This window comes from Pecten maximus, chromosome 4 (assembly GCF_902652985.1).
Source record: "Pecten maximus chromosome 4, xPecMax1.1, whole genome shotgun sequence".
NCBI lineage: Eukaryota > Metazoa > Mollusca > Bivalvia > Pectinida > Pectinidae > Pecten > Pecten maximus.
The window spans coordinates 24,734,442-24,756,588 of record NC_047018.1 but is presented as its reverse complement, the minus strand read 5'-3'; the positions used below and the strand labels follow the sequence as shown (position 1 = coordinate 24,756,588).

Sequence of the window (22,147 nt, the reverse complement as noted above, 5' to 3'; positions counted from 1 at the left end):
TATAAATCCGTAAAATAGGATAGCTAGATATTGCAGTTGATTGGTACACTGTAGTAGTAGTAAAATCAAGTCCAAGCGAATGAAAACATGAGTGAATGCTGATAAAAACCACCTCAATAGAATTCCTGTCAAACCCTCCAAATTTTTTCTATACTGCTTCTTAGCGTCCCTAATCTCAATGACCATTGGTCAATTAGTCACGTGACCTCTGTACCTAATTAGTAATCTGACCTCATCCTTATAACCTACCATATGTTATCTGTCTGTCTAATTCTTATCTTACCAGTAATTCTATACCCTTGTTCCCTCTGGTATCAAACCCCATGCCCCTTATAAACATTTACACTACCAAATGAATCGTTATAAAACAATCAACACACATAATAAAATTATACAGAAAGGAAATTTACAAGTTAAAGTTGTTTGTATAAACTTGAATTTAATACTTAAATTCATATTATTCATCATGTGTCGATATCACAAGTGAAACATCACTTCCGGTATAACGTATCCACCGTTACAGGTAAACTCATGATGTCACCTGAGCTATAACAGTACTTTCAGTACCATCCTTGTTAATTGATGAAATGTTCATAACCTATCACCTATGCTAGATTAACATTTTAATATTTAATTCTTTATTTTCCATTGAATCCGAAGTTCTTCAACAAGTAATATAACCAGAGCTAATTATAGTATCTACGTTCAGATGTAGGTTCCTAGAATCTCTGTAAGATCATATAACTAGAACTACTTGGATTATTGTTTGTCGAAATTCCGTCTTCAATCAATTCTTAATTTCACAAGGGGTCTTACTTAAATAAATCGATTTGTCAAGAAGAGAATCAATCTAATTATGGCATACTCTCGGAAACACGATGATAGCCGTACCAATGATTTCGTCAGCGACACGATGACGGCAGAACGCCACTGAAACTTATCAAACATAAACTAAACATTGCAATCTACTTCTTGCTTTGACGAGATGGAGGAAGTTATTACTTTTTCACCGGAAATGTCATCACGTGCACGGATCTTTTTTTTAAATACGACATTAGGGCATGACATTGGATGAAATCATCTAAGTATTGATCAGTAGTAAAATTAACCTAAAACAGTCACTATCGTCTGACTAACGGTTAGCGTCTTTTGTGACAAAGTTGTCATGTAGACAATAGATGAAAGGACGTCATCAGAATTCGCAGTAAGAACCTGAGTGGAGACTAATGACAAATATGACAGTTTGAGTTTTCGTAAAAAAACCTAGTTAGTAAAACAATTATGGATAAATAGTACAGTATCAAATATTGCAGTTGAACGTATATTTTGTTTGTGGATGATATAACCACCTCAAGAACTGTCTGAAAGTTGCGCAAGAAATTAAAACCTGTTCTCGCTAAGATCTCCAAAAACTTCATATTGTGCAATATGATTCCGACATATAATTATGTAATTCGTCACTTATATAACATATATACACCTGTATCTTTAAATCATAAACACCATAAAATTGTACTGCTATTCAAAAAGCTAGCGCTGACTGAAATCTACATACATATACGTGTATATGTAATCTATAGTATAACATTAATTTATTGCTACAAAAATATAGCTGTGATAATGTTGTGAATGTACGTGACGAGCTGACTTCTCTAAGCAAAGGTGTTTATTTCACCTCGTCCCGGAGCTGATGTTCGGCAGTGCGTGACTACAATCAGGGTGTTCTACACCTGGTCAAGCTTGTACACCGACGTATTTACTTACCTCACTCGCGTGATCTTAGACTACACCTGCCATTGTCGGCAATATAGATATTAAGTATATAACATTGTATATTTGGTTATCTTTCACAACAATAATACCAATTCTGTTCAATTGAAGACATCGATGGAAAGATAATTTCTTAAATTTTGGTTTTTGGGTTATTAGGGAACAACCAACAAATTGAAAAATATAGTTTTGAAACAGCCCCTGTGTATAGAAAGTTGAGCCAAGGATAAAATGTCTGGCAGCCACTGATTGGCCAGTATGTTATGAAGCGAGAAAATAGATATGTAGCCTGATAGGTAACTATCAATAAGAAATGTTGATGTAAATTTCCGATAGAATTTTCCCCCCAGAAGTTCAGGTAATAATAATTAACAGGTAAACATTTAAGATTTTGAGAATTTTTACTGAGAAATTCACCCATTTTCAAAATGGCTACCCGGAGAAAATTTGAGCTGAAGGACCCAACTTTTTTATTTTTTTTTGATTAGGTGTTATATCAGACCCTAAACTTTTGTTATAAACCGTAATTGTCATATTGAATTCAAGAATTTGAATGAAATACTCCAAAACGTTAACCCTAAAGTCTATGGGAAAACAATTGGTTGGTTGGTCCCTATACCGACTAACATTTGGATGAGCATTACGTTTCTAGTGTGACAGCAGCCTTACATATATGGGTAATGGCTTCAACGATTTAGATAATTTGATATTGGGCTACGGGTCTCTATTACACCACAGCTACAAACATGGTCTAAACATCATCATCACAATTAGATAAACTCGGAGACGTAGCTGGCGTTACTAACCGGTAAATAGTAAATCAGTACGTTGAAGTCGAAACCTATATCACAATGTTTCTTCTAAGGATGTCCTTCCCGCCGTGTCGGTGTCCCGATCTGAATTTATCCTATTCACCAACAGCTCCAAGTCTTGCTATGTAAGGGTGGTGAAGTTAACATATCAAACCTAACTTCATGTATGTGCAAGTTGGAATAAAGACCCTTGACATTTCCGTGAAAGTGAAAAGACCCTCTCAAGTATAACGGATAACCACTATGGGTGTATTATCGATAGGCGCTACGAGGAAAAAATATGGACTGAGGTTTGTTTAGTACACAGTGTAAACGTAGGGGATATACAGATGATATGAATGGCTTCCCGTTGAATATAGATATATATATTTCATTAGTATGAAAGAATATCGTTGAAAGCACGAGTGAAAAATATCGAAATAATCTGTCATACGAGTGAAATATACATCTATGCTATATTCAACGGGAAAACATTTATATTCTTTAACAAATTAAAAACCTCGAAAATATAAAAGTGTCATAATTGCGGCAATCAGTAACATAATTCATGATGTCATCTCTTTGTGACGTTACTCCACGTCAACTTGTCGGCGCCATTGTGAAAGGACTGATCAACACAATTTAAGCGTGTTCTGCTGTTATCGGAGAATCTGTGCGTGAAAAGGTGACATCAAGTGAGTATTTTGTGAAAAGCTAGCCGAATATTACAGAAATACAGCAAAATAACCCATTTATCTATTTTTGCTTCGATTTGAAAAAAACGGCAATTTTTAATAAGGCGAATACAAAGGTTCGCTGTGATTGGTCAAAAACGAAAAGCTTATATTTTCACTTGAAAGTCTTTAAAATATTGAAATATTTTCACTGCTCATCACTGAAGTTGAAACATAAGTTCTATTTGTTTGATAACATTGTGGGGAAACCAGCAGTGTTTCACAGGCTGGTTTTGTGGCGGAGTTTGGCGACCCCCACACCAGCTTTTGTTGTAATTTACAACCATTGTAATTTTGAGATGTTTATTTAGACGTTTTTTAATGATTGCGTTATGCTATGTTAATTTTGTATTGTTAAATTGTGATATATTTAGAATTTTTATTAAATGTCACCATATGCCATGTATGGTGGCCATTTTCAATCTATACATTCTTTTTGTTGTCTGTGACAGGACCGAAGATCCATAAATTTCTTTATCATATTTTTGCCAGTGAAATATAGACATTTATCAAGCTAATAAAACTTATATTTTCACTGCTCATCTGATATTTTTACTGCGATTATCAGGTTTTGCAGTGAAAATGTAAGCTTTTTTGTTTTTGACCAATCAGAGCGAGCCTTTACATTCACCTCATTGAAACTTGTCGACCTCAAGGAATGTCTAATCTTCTAAGACGACATTTTAATTTCCAGAAACTTCGACGAACACCTTACCAGGTTAGATACAGTTTTTAATAGACAAGTGAAACACGACCTTATCCATATAGATGTTTGTGCTCTCGGTTTGGATGCTGAGCTCTATCAAACGAAAGATGGTGAAGAGAAACTATTGCAAGCGCAAGTCGCGGCTTGAGATCCATTGAACGGAATTATCCAGTCCATAAGTTAGAGTTTTGGGCTCTGAAATAGGGCAATCACAGACAAGTTCGACGATTACCTCTATGGTAACACGTTTCAGGTTGTCACCGGCAATAACCCTTAGACGTATGTGTTTGGTAAGGCTTAGCTGGATGCAACCAGTCAGCGTAGGGTAGCTGCATTGGCTAATTACAATTTTAACTTGCATTATAGACCTGGGAAAAACAACGCTGATGCGGATGGTCTCTCACGCATGTCTCAAATGAGTCTGGATGTCATCAAGGCTGTGTGCCAATCTATAGCCGCATTAATTGATTGTATAGCGGGTGAAGCTGTGCCTCATGCGGCCAGTGAATGTGCCAGAGAAATACCATTCCCTCGCCGTATATGGTGTACATGATGATGTAGGTCATCAGGGTAGGGAAAGAGCACTCTGGTTGGCACATCCGCGTTTCTATTGGTCAGGTCTAGGGAAGAATGTAGACAGTTCAGTCGAGGGTTGCGAGCGCTGTGTTCTTCGTTAAGAACTTTTGCTGAGTTGATTCATATAGAGACGTCCAGGCCCATGGAGTAAGTCTGTAATGACTTCCTCGTGGTGGATAACTCCAGAGGTGGCTATGAGGATGTGTTAGTCATTACTGACCACTTTACGAGGTATGTCCAGGCTGTACCTTGTCGAAATCATAAAGCAACACACTACAGCTAAGGCGCTGTATGAGCATTTCATGGCATTTACCAGCTTTCCCGAAATAATGCATAGTGATCAGGTTCAGAACTTTGAGTCTAAAGTTATTACAGAACTCTGCAAGCTAGCAGGGCTAATAAGAACAGAACTACTCCTTACCACCCAGTGAGTAACGGCTCTGATGAACGGTTCAACAGAACTCTCCTAGGTATGTAAGGTACCCTAGAGATGAGGAAAAACAGACTGGGAGTCTGAAAAAGCACCACTGGTTCAGTCATATAACGCCACTAAGAGTGGAGCCACCGGCTTTTCCCCTCACTAACTCATGTTCAGTTGGCACCCTTGATTATCGGTAGATGCCTGGTCAGCAGGCAGCAGGGGACCATTTCCCCCTATGTTAGCAAACTGCGAAAAAGGATGGAGTATGCTTATAAAGCAGCCCAGACTGAGGAGTTCAAGCAAGCTGCTCAGAATAAACACCCGTATGATTGGTCTATACATAAGTCTAGGTTTGACAGAGTCCTCAAAAGGAAGGTCGGCCTCACGGGGAAACACAGACAGGCAGATCGTTGGGATCGGGAACCCTATTTGGTTTCTAATGTACGGGATAGTGATATTCCTGTGTACGAGGTAAAGCTAGAAACTGGTAAGGGACCTCGCAGGACCCTGCACAGAAATATGCTCCTCTTATTTATCACAATGCCTGTGAGAGATCCCTATAAACTTCAAAACTGCAGAGGAAACAGTAAAAAGTCAGCCTCCCCTACTCAGGGAAAACCAGGATCAACATCATCATCCTCAGACACAGAATCAGAGTTATAAATGAATCGGAATTCATTAATTTACCTAGTATCGTGGATTTATCTGAGCTTTTCCATAGTTATAACACTGAAACTGATATTCAGGAGAAAAACACATCTTGTTTTGAAACCTGAAACCTGAAATCGTGCCCGTAAACCCCCAGCAGAATTGCTATGGAGGCTGCATATTTCCCATACAGGCTGTAAGTGGCAATGACAACGAGGTATTCGTGAAACAGTAACAGTACAAGTCTGTACGAAATATGCATAATTATCCCTACTGTGTTTTAAATATTCATATATGGTTTAAATTTAATTAGTTTGGTCTAAGGAGACTGGTAGGGGTATCCCCAACCTCTCCACAAGCTCAAATATTACAATGGGATGTATCCAAAGTAAAAATGCAGCTTGGAGTGATGTATATATATTGTCCCAATAGTCAAAATTACATCATAACATGCAATACATAGGGTAATTGGTACATCCAGTACGTCCAGAATTAATCCATGCCCTGGATGGTGTTCAAAATATATCATTTGTAAAAATCATAATACATAGTTATGTTTACCAGTTTAATGAACCTAATATTTTGAAAGCTAGGTTTTGCTTCAAATGGTTTCACTATATTCAGTCTTAATATATTATAATTGCATAGTTCTCACTTAGGTATCATCTCATGTGCTGGAACAATGTTGGTTAAAACTACTTTTCCCTTACATTTGAATACTAGTAACTTGGAATTTATCTAGAATTGAAAATGCCTTGAGTCATTTCATACATTTCATTAGTTCTAAAGTATTTAGAATGTGTACATATTTGTATAGTTGTTCCTCAATACATAATCCGAGCCGAGCCTGTCCATATATGGATCTCAATGTCACCTTATTGAGAGAATGGAATGTATGAGCATCACACTCCTGGGAATCCTCGAAGGCGCACGCGCAGCCACATGCCCTCACACACCTTAATCCCTTGCACTCTCACTTTTAGCTATGGCAAGGAGCTGGGCAGTTGACCGGTAATCCCTGGAACCTGGCTAAAATTAAACGCTTAATATTTCAATTTCTACTCAAGTTGGTCTCAATGAAACTACGAAATTTAATCTGTTTCTTTTGTGCATCAATTTGACTAGACTAACATCATTCTACGCGTATAACAAAATAAAGTGCACGAGCCGCCCACCCTCTTCTGTCCGATCTGCAGACCATACATCAGGCAAATATCAATATACAAATGTAGGATTAATTTGTAGGAATAGGTCTGAGTCAAAATAACATAACTGGGAGATTATCAGGGCTTTGAAGGAAGTAAATGGGAATGTTCCGTTAGATCAACATAACTGTTAATAGGCCCCACGGAGGCCTACATTAAGATTCTTAAAATATAAATGAAATTTTCAACAAAAACACAGGTAAAAAGCTTTATTCCCGCTCCAAAATTATTTCAGATTTTGTATACATTCAAAATTAGCTCATAATACTTTGAATTTGCCCATTTCCAATCAAAATGAATTCGTAATCATCACGGTCAGATTCTATCCTGATCCTGTAGATCGTCCGAAAGGACAGTGGACTGGGAATCATTCCTGTCAAGTCCCTGTGTGACAGGCCGTCGAAATAACGCACCACTTAAATACGTGTACACAAGGAAGTTCAATCTATCAAAAACAACTATTAGTGAACATTCAATAAATGAACTATCACCTTTTAATTAGTTGTAGAGCTTGCATCAAAGTCACAACCAACTGCGTAACATTTTTCGAATCGTAAAGATGGCTGTTCAGTTCGTATCGCAGCGGGAGACAACCGGAGAACACAGACTAGTCTTTATTCTTCGCGAAGCTGGCGGAGTGTTTTTATGATCAATTTTTAATTCAATAAGAAACTTAATATTTTAATTACATCATGCTTTTTTGATATTATTTTATGGTTAATGTTTGCGTTATCGCATTTTTTGTCTTAATAATACAATTTTGTCATCATCTAGTGACGGACTATTTCTTTTAGCAAAATCCATTAGGCTTACACAAGTTCTAATAATTGAAGACTTGTACCTCTTCACTTTATCAGGGAAAATGCGTGTTAATTGAAATAGAGGGATTGAATGTTGTTTTGGTCGATTTCATCGGATGATGAATTGAGTTGCTCTTGAGACAAATTAAACTTGAACTGCTTAAATAAACACCTTGAACTATTACCCTGGCGTTGAGGATTTGTTATTACGTTCCCAATGGTTACATATACTAAAGGTTGACTTCTGTTCAATTGCATCATAAGAGGATTCATAGGCTTGTAAAATATCAGTTTTACTTGATTTGCTGTTTAGATGCATCTTAATGCAATCCATTATATGATGTAACAGAGCGCATGATTAATTAAATTTAAATCACTGCCTCCGCTAGGGATCGAACCCGGGATCTCTGGCTTACTAGTCTTACGCTCAACCGATCGAGCTAAAGAGAAGATCTCTATAGCCGAGCGGTATATTGCGGCTAGTATTTACCAGGGTTACAATGATATCAGACCAGGCGAGTAGCCAAGGGTACGCCAGTACGCCCGGGCTTTCACATCATTTTTTTCAAAATAACTTTTTTTCCCATTAAATTATTTTCAAGAATGAATTCTTTTAATAATATCATATGAAAATAATGAAATTCCTATGTTTGGTTTTCCCTAAAACCCTACGTTTACTTTCAATATAGACCTAGTCATCGAGATTGTATAACTAGATGTAACAGGGCAGTCCAGTATCCTACTAATAAGTGTAATGAAGGAACCTAAACTGTATCCGAACGTCTCCAGTTGTCTTAGGATTCTATTATACTGTGGAACGTTCCTTCAGCATCAAACATCGACAAAAGACATACCCGAGATCAACTATGGACGCATAACGAATGTCTTATCTGGCATTGTTACATGCGTATCACAGAGATCTGATAATTTGCTACAGCCTACACCGTCTTTTACCGATTTTTTTTCTAGCCCCCACTCTCCCTATACATACTCCTAATACACGTATATTGTAACAAACTATAAGTTCCTTGTGATGCGTATCGGTATAAAACTGTATTTCTTAAAGCAAACCAACGACGATTGACATTAGTATCATAGCAATTCAGGATTGTGATGATACAGTAGTTATTGAGTGCACTGTTAAACCATCGTCTGTTAAATACATGACTTACTGTAGTTTCCGTATACATTTATATGCCCGTTTGTAGGAAGTTTACACGATATTATTTTATCATTACATAAGTTACAATATAGCATAGAACATTAATCATGACTTCTAATGATTGTATGTTTTGTGCGTGTGTCTTTGAATTCCCAATTATATCCCTCAGAATTGCTAAAATGTCACCTCTATTCATCAAGAAATACAATAAAAATATATAGATAACTCGTGCTCCCCTTCCCCACTTCCTGATCGCGCCTTCGGCACTCGGTAGGAATGTCTACGTCCTTTCGTCGGACCGAACGTCCGACCGGGCTTCCACTTCCATTTAGGTCTGGCTACGCGCCTGTCAGATCGTCGGATACCCACGGTTGATTGCGCAATGCTACACTACGAGAGGAGTTTTCCGTACAGGTAACACGCACAGTTATGGAGAGAACAAATATCTTATGCAACTTAGGTGTCACATAACTCAACGAAATTCGTCAACACGTTAAACTATCTTATTGTGGAATTTGCAGCACCCTCCGATCATAGAAATTTATATACAGACAATTATTATTAGTCAAGACAAAATATTACGTTTTATGAACTGATGAATACAACTAATATTTAAAAACTAATGAAAATGTGTACTTTTATAAGAATAATTAGCATCAGTTGTCTTCTTTGATACAAATGTAAACACAACATTTTAAAACAGTGCTGTGCATCGACTACAGATACCACAACAATTGGATTATTAAAAAGTAAATATGTTTTCTCTGTGTCACGTGAAAAGCAGTGATGACCCGTGAAGGGGAATTTATTCGGCTTTATATACAAAGTCAGAACAGGAAGCCTCGCTTTGAACAAGAGTCCTCGTTCTAATCGTGATCTTGTTACACAGAGTGTTTGTAACAGTAGGATACTTGAATCACAGTCATTTAAATGCGAATTGATTTCGACAAACACTGAAGTATTCACAGTTGTAACAATACAGGTAAGGCTATCTGTGCCTTCTAGCTTGTGCAACTTTACTACATTCCTACCATGCTAGAATTTACAATGCAATAACACACAAAAACTACCACGGTACGGGTTGTATAAAATTTCATAGTAATTATGTATACTTTATATGGATATGGAAACGTCAAATATTCAACAAATTGATTTAAAGCAGTGATTGGATAATATAAAATGTTTCGTAATTGCTGAGTTTCCATCGACAGCATCAGCTGACATGGAACTTGTGAAGAAGACTGATGACCAGGGAAATATCATTACATTCAAGCGTTACCATGGTCGACCCTTCAATAAAGAGATTCCTGGTAATGTGGGTGATCAATTGGAGAAAGTGGCGTCTTTACCGTGTAAGCCTGATGATGTTTTACTCTGTACTTTTCCTAAGTCAGGTAAGTGTGTTTAATACCCCTGGATGAAAATGCTTCATTGTGCCATTCATGTGAGACCAGTCGGACAAGTCTTCAATTGAATCTGTGATTTTTCAATAGGTAGCCGATTACTTTATTTCATAGTTAAGAACTAAGATCAGCAGGTGTTTGCTTTTCAGCTCGCCTTGTTATAGTGGTCGTGAATGAAAAGCTTAAACATAAAACTAAACGATCAATGATTTTCTTGTTACTTTGTTCTAATTCTGAAGAGCACAGCAGGGCTTAAAGATATCATGACATTATTTCTTCAAAGGAATGTCGAACTATACTTTAAGAAGAAGAAGCGCGAAAATGATAATAAACTAAATTGTCCTTTCAAGTGGTACAAATGTCTTTCAGGTACACACTGGGTGTTCAACATGACCAGAATGATACAGACGAAAACACTGCAATACACATCTAATCCGATGATGCTTGAATTTGAAGATGTTGGGAGACTCGATAATGTAAAGTCCCCAAGGTTGTTCCATACACATCTTACGTATCCCTTCATCCCTAAAGCGGCCAAGGAAGGACAACTGAAACTTATTTACGTCATTCGCAATCCAAAGGATGTCGTGTGCTCATTTTACAAATATATGAGTCAACTTCAAAGCACGAGCTACATTGGAAACTTCAACGGGTTTCTCAAAGCTTTCCTAACGGAAGAAGGTAATGTTATCTTAAACTTAATTTGAAATTTTCAGTAATGATTAGTAAATTTTCCATTTGCAATGTAACATATGGTACAAATGATGATGTGTGAATTATCATTTTCATTATATAATTTTATTTATCGTTGTATAATTTGCCATAATGAATATGTAACTTGAATAAATCGTTATTTGGTATGATTTAGCCTTACATATGCTGTCATCACGGAATTATATATATATCATTACACGATTTAGTTCCACCAGTTATGGAAATTACAGCAGTAAAATAACCCGTTATTAGGTAGTATAATTATATGCTACCAGCATTCCAGGAGATATTTCCCGATGTAACTACCCATTAAAGCACATTAAATACACAGACTGTAGTGAGTGTTCTTATCTTTCTTCTGTAAATAAGTTTTTGACTGTTTTTGAGTCTAAAAAGCCCTGTAATATCTGTCAAGCCAAATTCAGTGTGGTTCACTCTAGCGTAACGACCTGATTACAAGTTACCAATATTTAGGTATAGTATTTTGTATATGTATTAACTGTAAACAATAATATAGTCGAAATTATTGTCTTAATTTGTCTTAAATTCTGCTGAGGTAGTCAGCTCCAACGTTGTTGACGCCCTTGATGGCCGCTCCAAGTCCTGTATCTGAAGCATCAGTTCTCAGAATGAATGGTTCATCTAGGTCTGGGAGCTTTAGAACTGGTTTCTCCGTTAACATCTTCTTCAACGTTGTGTATGCAATCTCCTGGCTTGCCTCCCACAAAACTCGCTTAGGCCTTCCCTTTTTCGTCAGTTCAGTAAGCGGAACGGCGATAGAATCTGCGTCTACAACTGCAGTCATTACACAAGACAGCAGTCCGCCCACCTTGAGTCGCTTCTGCTTGTCGGTCTCCTTCCGTTCTACATATTTTTTCAGTAGGTTTACATGAAGAACGTTGACTTTTCCATCTCTCAGCACTTTGAAGTCCAGAAGTCCCACTTTCGACAACATCATATGGTCCACGCCATTGCATCAAGTTTGTTAGCTTTGGTTGGCAGTAACACAAACACTTTACCTCCTCGTTTGGTGTCTCTGGCTCTCGACTTCTTGTTGAAATACTTCTTTTGCTTGGTCCTAGACTTCTCCAGGTGCTCTGTAGCAACCTGACTAGTCTTCTCTATCTTCTCCCTCAAGTCCATGACATATTGGTAAGTGGATTTCACCTCTTCATCTGGAAGGTCCCTTGTCCACGATTCCCTCAGGATCATCATGGGTCCTCGCACAGCACGTCCGTAAAGCATCTCGAACGGTGAAAATACCAAACTCCCCTGGGGTACCTCCCTGTAAGCGAATAGCAATGGGTTGAGGAATCGATCCCAATCCTTTGGCCTCTCTGTTCTCATTCGTCGCAGAATCAGCTTTAATGTGCCGTTGAACTGCTCAACAAGCCCGTTACACATAGGATGATAAGGGGTGGTGGTTAATTGACGGATAGACAGCAGTCTGCTTACTTTATTCATCAAGCCAGAAGTAAATTGGGCTCGGTGATCTCGGAGGGAATTCCAACTCTACTTAATATATCCACCAGTGCCTCGGCAACGCGTTCCGTCTCTATTCCGCGCAGGGCAACAGCCTCCGGGTATCTGGTGGCATAGACCACTACAGTAAGTATATAGCGGTTCCCTCTATCAGTAGCGCGATCAAGAGGTCCAACAAGGTCGACTACTACTCTCTTGAACGGTGTATCGATTATCGGCATTGTTCCCAGAGGTGCCTTGGGTACTCTTCCCTTAGGATAGGTACGCTGACAAACATCACACGATCTGCAAAAGCGGCCGACGTCAGCCTGAACCACTGGCCAGAAAGATCACGAGATGATGTCCGCTTCGCAGCCAAATGACCAGACATAATAGACTCATGTGCTAGCCTAATGACGATGCGGCGATATCTTTCTGGAACAATGAGCTGTCTAGTCTCCGTTCCGTTCATCAACCGTGGACTCTCGAACTTCCTGTACAAAAGGCCTCGATGATAATAGATTTTCGAGCTTCCTCCATCATCTCTCTCATAGCTGTCTCCCTCTTCCGCTAATTTCATCTTTTTCCTGTGCATCCTTGATCTCTTCAGCAGTCCCAGCATCTCGTATTGCCTCGGAAACATGTAGAGGTCTATAGCTAGCTGCATTTTTCTTTAGCTGCGCTCTCGTCTCGACAGTGTTTACTTCAGGTCTCCGCCAGTTCCTAACCGATTTGTCAGGAGGGAGGGCACCATCTACATTTCCAATGATCAAATCATACAGTGGTGTCTCTAAAGCCCACGCGTCCGTCGTTCCCGTGAAGAACGGTGTATCAACATACAGTTCTGCAACTGGCACCTGAAGTTGAGATCCATCAGCAAGAGTACACACTTGTAGTCGATCGGTCAGCTCCCCAGGGTCTACTAAGCTCTTCCTTATGACAACTCCGCACTAACCCTAATCTCTAAGACCAGTCACCATCTTGTTCCCAATACAACCCTTAAGTACCGGCATACTTGTTGAATCTGGAGCATGATTGACTTAACTTCGGGGCAGCACCGTCTTCTGACCTTTCCTGGTTCTCATTTCCAACTTCGCTTTCTTGCTTCGTCTTTTCTGGGTTTAGTTACCTCATCACCATCTTGTGTTTTAGACGGGTTGGCGTCCGACATGGCAGCAACACAGTTTACAGTAATAACATCGCTTGCTTGTTGAAGTTGTTGATTTCTTCTCTTGGGTTGTCTTCGCACTCGAGGTAACTGGTGCTCAACCCCTATTACTAATTCGCTTAACTCCTTTCCCCGTCATCAGGTTAGCCTTTGTACCACGTGCTTCCACAAAGTGGTCAGCAAGCCTAGACATCTCATCGATTGATGCTAAAATTCTCCTTCAAGAACAGAGTCAGATCATTTCCATGACAGTGAAGAAACTGGTCCCTTAAAATCAGATCTTTACACCACTCGTAAGTTTTCTCCGTCCTTGTCATCTCAACCCAACGTTCCCGGTAACTATCTAAACGAACAGAGAATTGGCTGAACGTCTCTCCTCCCTCTGGTCTTGAATTCCTGAAGCTTTTCCCGAAACCTTCTTCAGTCTTTTCAAATCGTTCCAGCAACGCCTTCTTGAGTTCATCCATTCCAAAGCTCTTTCTACTGGAAACCTGAAAAAGACATCCAAAGCCTTCCCATTCAACAATGCACTCAAGCTAGCGCCCCAGGTTCCTCTATCCCATTTCTGCGCTATGGCGTACCTTTCAAATCGCTGTAAGTTCGAATCCATATCATCCTTCGTTTCGTCAAATGCTGGTAATTTTGGCCCTCTCTATGTGTATCCCGCGACGACGAATCCTGTCCGGCTGGGATTACACCTGCCTGATACAGCTCTAATTTCCGCTTGTGTTCCCTGTCTGTCCTTTCATCAGCTCTAGCTTCACGCTCAGCTTCCAGATTCGGCCAACTTTATAGCATGATGTGCTTCACGTTTAGCTTTCTGTATGAATCTTGCTTGCTCTCGTTCATCTCACGCTCGTGCTTGTTCCTCTTTTACAAAGTCGCGCAAATCCTGACCTTCGTATCCAAGTTGCTTCGCTTGGTCAATAAGTTCCTGCAACGTCGCCATCACTAATCTTAGTTGGATAAACTCACTAAGAAATGTATACATATAACGAGAACACAGCAAAAAGTACTTACCATACAAAGTCACTCCTAGTTTCTAAGACCAACAGTTATACAAACCTTCCTCGGAGATGCAAACACATTATTCCTCCTGTCCAGTGTTTCTGTGTACTTACCAGATGTATTGGTGATTTGGCGTCTCCAACGTACACAAAGGGAGAGGATAAGATAAAGACAAGAAAGGCATATAACCCGGGAATAATCTGTCATGCACAATGTCAATACAAGTTTTACAATATCATGTATTGTGAACTCAATCTCTTGGTAACAAATCGTCAGCTATCCCACCGCTGCCACCAATTTTGTAACGTAGGACGAGCGTTGGATAAATGTTAACCCGAAAATGAGAACACAACTACGCGATTACAAAATATAAATTTATATACAACATAAACAACACACAAGCAACAATCAAATATTAATAATAAGTATATAAACTCACACACTGTCACACCCACTATCACTCAATTTATTAAAAGTCACTATGGCTTCACCACACAATGGACAGTGTCCATTAATTGTTGTGTCTCTTCCTCAGACAACTGCAACAATTCTGATTTGTCAGCACCAAGCTCAGACTATGAATATAACGGTATACATCAACGTCAACTTATCACATAGTAACATACCGATGTTACCATATAAGCCATACGTATGGAGAATGGATAACTCTCACGGTGTCTCATGACCCTAACCTCCTGGTGAGTGACTGTTAGTATTATGCAGCTGACCTTTATCTGGCAAGACTCAGCACGCAGTCTTTGATCGGTCCTGATGCTGTCACTTCCAGCTGTCCTATTATCACGTCTTTGGTAGGTCTTGGTTGGTCCAGACGGCTCCCCGTGTGAAGCCTTAAACAACACAAACACTAATAATAAATCTCGCATACAACTAACATACCACTTTTACAATATTTACTTATAAACTGGACAAACTACAAATTATAACATTTACGGCAACTAGATGCTTCCAAAGATAAACATGATACAATAATATCGTGTGGGTCCAACAATACATCAATACATGATGAATCTTACATAATCTGAGCATTTCGAATTATGACATTACAAGGCTTCCATACAATAAGACTCTGCCCCGACATGTACACGATAAAGGTGTATAGCTCTAAAGGTCTTCAATACATTACAAAATCAGACGAGGAGAATGTACGTATAACTAGTACGAAAGTTGCATACAGTATATATATGCATTTTAACAAAACTGATAGCAATAGTTCCACTATATTATTGTTGTTTACAGTAAATACATATACAAAATACTATACCTAGATATCTGTAACATGTAATCAGGTCGTTACGCTGGAGTGAACCACACTGAATTTACAGATATTACAGGGCTTTTTAGACTCAAAAACAGTCAAAAACTTATTTACAGAAGAAATATAAGAATACTCACCACAGTCTGTGTCTGTGCCTGAATGGGTAGTTACATCGGGATCAACAACCAGGTATGTCTATCTGTTGTCTTACCTGGTCCGTGCATTTCCGGTTTACCTGTACTGTCTATTTACAATACCTACCGTGACGTCAGGCATCATAACAAAAACACGTGGACAAACACGTGCTTACTAAATACCAAACATAACAGACAAATGAACAAATACAACACATGTGATGGTGACAAACTGTACGGTTTATATAAACTTTTTTTTCGATAAATATATTAGATATGCACTGTAAAGAAAATGAAAAGCTGGGAATGTAATTCATGAGTGTTTAAAGCATTGTGTTCATCAATGAGAATAGTGTTTGTTGTCCCATTTCCAGCAATATCTTCTGGTGGATCCTGGTTTACACATACAAGGGAATGGAACTCTGCCGTTTGTGAGAATCCTGATTTGAAGATATTGGTTCTAAGATATGAATGTCTGAAAAAGGTAAATTATCATATTTGAATCACAACATAAAAGTTCTACCAAAAAATGGAAAGGGTTCAACTGTACATGTACAAGGAATGCACCTTTCCATAATTTTGACATTTTTCAGGCCCATTTGATTTTTCTTCTGGATTTTCTCACTGTTGGTCCTTAAAGAACTAACTAGCTGTATACAAATGATTCGACTTTTTTTTGAATATGCTAATATGTTGTATTTTTTCAGTCTCGAAACATTGTGTAAATGTGCTGACTGTTGGCTAAATATATCAATATATCTAAAGTAGTATATGACCTTAAGGCCGTTTAATTGGTTGAGAATTTGAACTTACTGACGCGAACTAGTTTTTTTCTCGCGTGCTTTGGATCACACGGTCCTTTGTTTACATCATCAGAAATCGTTTCTGTGTCTAGGTTCTGACAGACTGCTAAGGAACTATATCTGTTAGGTGTAAGAAGCTGTTATTGTCTCATTCCATCCGTTGCAAACTATAATCATGAGAACGACTTGTCCGAGAAGAAATTTCTTGATGATTTTGATATTGATGGCATGGCTCTTTATGCATCAGAGGTATCACAAAAGTTGTCTGTGGCGCGAATTTGCAAGATATACAGCTCTAAACAACATTTGTCGCATATATTGTAATTACATTACTAATTGAAAGTCGTATATACGGAGCCACCTTTACAATACATATTACTAATACGTTCGTCTCACAGAAACGTCCCGCACCAGAGGTCTTGAACTCCGACGGTGACAGCAATAAGTCGATGTTTTAGCGGCCAGAAGCACATGACATCGCACCATATACACACGTGCATGTAGTTCGTGATTGTTTAGCTTTTGGAATAAAGAGCTGCAGACTTTAAAGTTGAAAGACGTTTAACTACCATAGGCTTTTCACAGGTTTGTTCCTGGCTAATTAATTAAGTTTAAAAATAACTATTTTTTTATTAAGAAGCTAGCGGATAAAAAAAGTGACTGTTAACGTTTGATAGTATCATTACGCCTAATATGCATATGTCAGCAAACACGCGTATTCAAACATTGCCATAATCCCGCCGCTCCCGACTCATATTATTCTGATAGAAACAGGTCACACGACTCGTGGTTGTTTGATGAATGGTATCAATTTAATTTTCGTTAGTCATTTTCTAACAGTTTCTATGGACACACACAATTCTCGTGTCTTTTGTAACTTTTAAGTAATTATTTTCTATGAATAGGAACGGTAACCATACTTGATCCAACAACCCTGAATCCCCTCAACCTTGGCTGAGATTGGATGATTTTTGTATTTGCGTGAAGTTTGATCAAAATTCCTTCAGGAACGAAGTCGCTAGAACGTAGTACCTACACAATACTGGACAGAGAGAAACCCCATCCCCGGTTTCATATCTAACCATATCCAATAACCATTCGTTATATGTAACCTATGTCTTTGGTTATAATCGTTTTATTGTCTAAATTTTTTCGACTAAATACAAAACGAGATATATATCAAAACAAGATTATAAATCCCTTAATATCAAAAGTGATATAATTTTTAAAATATGAAAGGATAAGATAAGGTATAAGAGAGTGTGGTGCGATAAAGGGATCATGTTTTGTTATTATTGAGGTACCAAATGGCTGTCATCTGAAATCCGTTGAAGCGAGGTTTGGGTTTCTTTAAAAATTAAAACGCTGAACGTATATCAATTTCACTGACGTGAAAGGCTCTAAGTTTGACATTGTTTCAGAACCTGTATCCGAATCTGTTGAAAATAGCAAACTTTTTGGAGGTCAATCACGACAAAACTTTTCTAAGGAATGTGGAACGTACTGTATCTTTTGAAAACCTCAAGAAGGAACATGAGACAAAGGCAGGCGAAAATGAATTATGGGGACATCTTGCCGATAAAGGAAGGTTGCCAATTTACAACAAAGGTTAATGATCTCATTAAATTATTTTAGTTTGGTTTCCTATATCTTATATAAACGATACTTAAGTATACGTAAGTGTTAGTATCTAGGTAAGTCTACATAATGTATAACACACATACTCACAGTGCCATTATTGATAATTTCATGTGTATCAAAATTATTTTACTTTATGTGTAGTGGTGTGGTAATCAGTTAAACTTAGTTAAGATTAAAGGTTTAAAAATAAATCCAGATATACGTTTAGATATTCTTTATGATTCATTAACAACCTTTCCGTGTAATATTTGGTCATTTTGAAGCAGGTCATATTGTATATATTCCTAATTTATAGGTCTACGGTTTATTCATTGCAATGATCTTTTTAGAAAGTTATGGACTATACACGACCCCAGTATTTTGTAATATGCATTCTTTGTTTAAATCTTTTACTTTCATTTCATTTAAGGAATTGTTGGTAATTGGAAGAATGAGTTCACTGTGGCCCAAAGTAAAGCGTTTGATGCCGTATACAAGGAAAAGATGTGTGACATGGGAGTCAACCTTGAATTCGACTACGAGTGAATATAGATACGAATTTGACGTAATGTCAAACTAATTCCTTTAGTGTTTATGATTGTTCCAAGTCTATATAATTGTGGTATATACATGTATTAATCAGTTGATAGGCCTTACTATGGTGATTTCATCAGGTATAATAATAAGAAAAATTAATTTTAACTATTTATATACGGTCACAGGACGATTATAAGAACGATTGTGATTCCAGCCTAATAAACATTTTTATATTACTCTCAAGTAAACTATGTTACATTGCATATAATGACGTGATACTTTTGTACATTGTGTAGCACATATATGTAGGACTACTACTTAGGTACTCTGCATATATGTTGACAGGAATAATCTGCTTTTAACAATTTTCAATTGATATAAATATATCAATAAAAACGAAAGCAAAATTATTTGTTTCCTTATATGTCTCGTCTCGAATGGTAAATTTCTGATGCTGAAGCAATTATGTGACGTCAGCATAACCTAATTTATTCCTTAAGAAAAATAAGGTGATTTCAGACCTTACAATTTTATTACATGATTGTCTGACATGATATATGTCGGCTATGTAATCAATGTCAGTTTAGTTTAAGATTTGATCATTGATATAAAACAATAATTCAAATCCGAAATCAACACAGACCGGTTCATTCATCAGCTTCTCGTGAAACGCAAACCAACAAGGGTAGGGGTGCCGAATCACACATCTCGGACCTTCACCTGAAGCATGTTAGATAGTTTTCCAGACACGCAAATCGACAATACAAGGCCATGACTTAAATGGCATGGTCGTCCAATATGCAATTTGGCAATGTCCCATTCTACTTTAGTTATCACTTTTTCAATGGAAATACCATCACGTGTACGGATTATTTTTTTTAATGCGACACCGGGGCATGGCATTGAATGGAATCATCTAAATATTGATCAATTGTAAAATTAAACTAAAACAGACACTGTTTGACTTACGGTTAGCGCTTTGTTTGACAAGGTTGTCTTGTAGACAATAGATTAAAGACGTCATCAGAATTCGCAGCAAGAAAACTTGAGTGGAGACTAATCACAAATGTGACAGTTTGAATTTTCGTTAAAAAAACCCAGTTAATTAAACAATTACGGATAGATAGTATAGTATCAAATATTGCAGATGAACGTATATTTTGTTTGTGGATTTATTATGATATAACCACCTGAAGAACTGTGTGAAAGCTGCTCATGGAATTAAAACCTGTTCTCGCTAGATCTCCATCATTTTCAAAGCGAATTTATTATTAATCCTAGGGAGGGGAATCTGGTGTTGTTGGGGAGATAACTACTACAGGTAGCAGTGGCCGTCATGTAGATGTTTCGATTTTGAACGTTGTGGTGTTTTCTGCGGTGTATGATCGGGCGTTGTCTCGGGTCTCAGGATGACTTATGTACAAATAAAACCTTTGAAAAGAAAATATGTAACAATATATACTTTACAAATAAATCATTAAAAACACATATGTGCATAAAGTCATGTCTTAACATGCACATATAATAATCTCAAAGGAATATTAAAATGCTACAGACTTTTGTTTGGTCTAATATGAGAACACCTGGTTCATGATTAATTGTTTGAGAAGTTCGCTGTTTGCAGTTGTGTTCTGTTCGCCAAGAAGCAAAGGCGTAAAGGACATGTACGTATGAGTCCATTTAACGGCTTTGTAAAGTTATAGTCACCATGCAAGCATAACTAATTTGTCTGTAGAAATGGAATATACTGCTGTATTTGTAAACATTTAACAGGTATATTACCACGCTAAAAATAAGGAAATCTGAAAAAGGAAGAGGAACATCAGTTATTTACAGTGGATGAGTCAAGCTTTTCAATATCAGAATTAAGTATAAGTGAATCAGTTTGATTTGTATACCGCTGGTATTCTATTTTAGTGAATTGTATATACCATGCAACAGATCCTCTGTAAATAGAAATGAAGAAATCACTGCAATTGTAGCTTTGCAATATTAATACAATTCACTAAAATAGAAAACGACGGTATAAAATTATAATTATACACTTACTTCAGTCTGATATTGAAAACCTTGACTAGTGTACTATGTACTTTCGGTTATACCGGTGTTCCATCTAACCTTATACCTAACTATTATATAAATACAGAATTGAATGGTTGAAATAATTGTTTTGGCCTTTCAACTTAACTAGCCAGTGTCAGAAAGAGCGTACTTATTGTGTTGACGCATTGCCGTTTTGTCACTAGCTTCTTACCTATAATTGGGTCGCCTGATTATGAATGAACTAATGTGCTGTGCCGTTGATAATTAGGGATTTCCATTTCGGATGGAAATCACTATTGTTTTTGTTATGTTTTTTCTTTTTATTATTAGGGATTTCCATTTCGGATGGAAATCCCTGTTGTTTTTGTTATGTTTTTTCTTCTTATTATTCTTATTATTCTTAACACTTGCTGTGAACACTTTCCAGCAAAAACGCAAATAAATAAAGCGTTCGTATTACATTACGTAATACCCAACCACCGAGCTGGTGATTTGTCTGACATTTTTGTGATCATAAGTTCAAAGGTCAAGGTCACAGGTCAAAACACAGATTTTTTTTTGAACGGCCATAACTTCATGCACGATCGTTCTATTTCGTGCACGCTCAGTGTGTTATGCAGATCGTTGTCGGGGCTAACTTTTTTTTATGCCATGTTATCAGAAAAAGTGTCAAGGTCATGACCTCGCTATGGGTTGAAAGTAAGGTCAAAAATAAAATTCTCTAATCGAGTTAAGTGTACCATACCATATAAAAGAACATGAACCACTGAGTTGGATGTGAAAAAAAACTAGTGATCGAATGACAAATGACGAAGATATGGCAGTTTGAAAATTTCAAAGTTTTCCCCGCCAAAATTCAAAAATCGAGCCAAAATGTCTAAATTTGTTTCAGCTCCTTCATTTAAACACATACAGACTTGATATTTAGCACAACTATAGAACGTAACAGTGGATACAAAAGAAGTTATTTTTCACTGTCAAATAAGCCAAAAAAATAAAATAAAACAAAAATTCTTTTGAATCAGGTTCTTTGTCTGTTAGTTTCTTCCCTTGAACAATCAATGCATCTCGTAGTAAATTGGCGGGGCTCACTTTTCTCTTCAATATGTTATCAGAAAATATGTCAAGGTCAAGGTCTAAGCGCGAAGTCAAATCAAGGTCAAAAAA

General features: G+C 37.5%; 1 protein-coding gene across 1 annotated transcript; it reads left to right on the top strand.

Annotated features, from left to right (window-relative positions):
- Nucleotides 1-5,256: 5,256 nt before the first annotated feature.
- Nucleotides 5,257-19,287, top strand: LOC117326461 (sulfotransferase family cytosolic 1B member 1-like). Its single transcript, XM_033883209.1, has 6 exons — nucleotides 5,257-5,485; nucleotides 10,025-10,207; nucleotides 10,586-10,897; nucleotides 16,352-16,461; nucleotides 18,202-18,388; nucleotides 18,831-19,287. The coding sequence occupies exons 1-6, from the start codon at nucleotides 5,257-5,259 to the stop codon at nucleotides 18,944-18,946; spliced, it is 1,137 nt and encodes a 378-aa protein (XP_033739100.1). The 3' UTR covers nucleotides 18,947-19,287.
- Nucleotides 19,288-22,147: the final 2,860 nt, after the last annotated feature.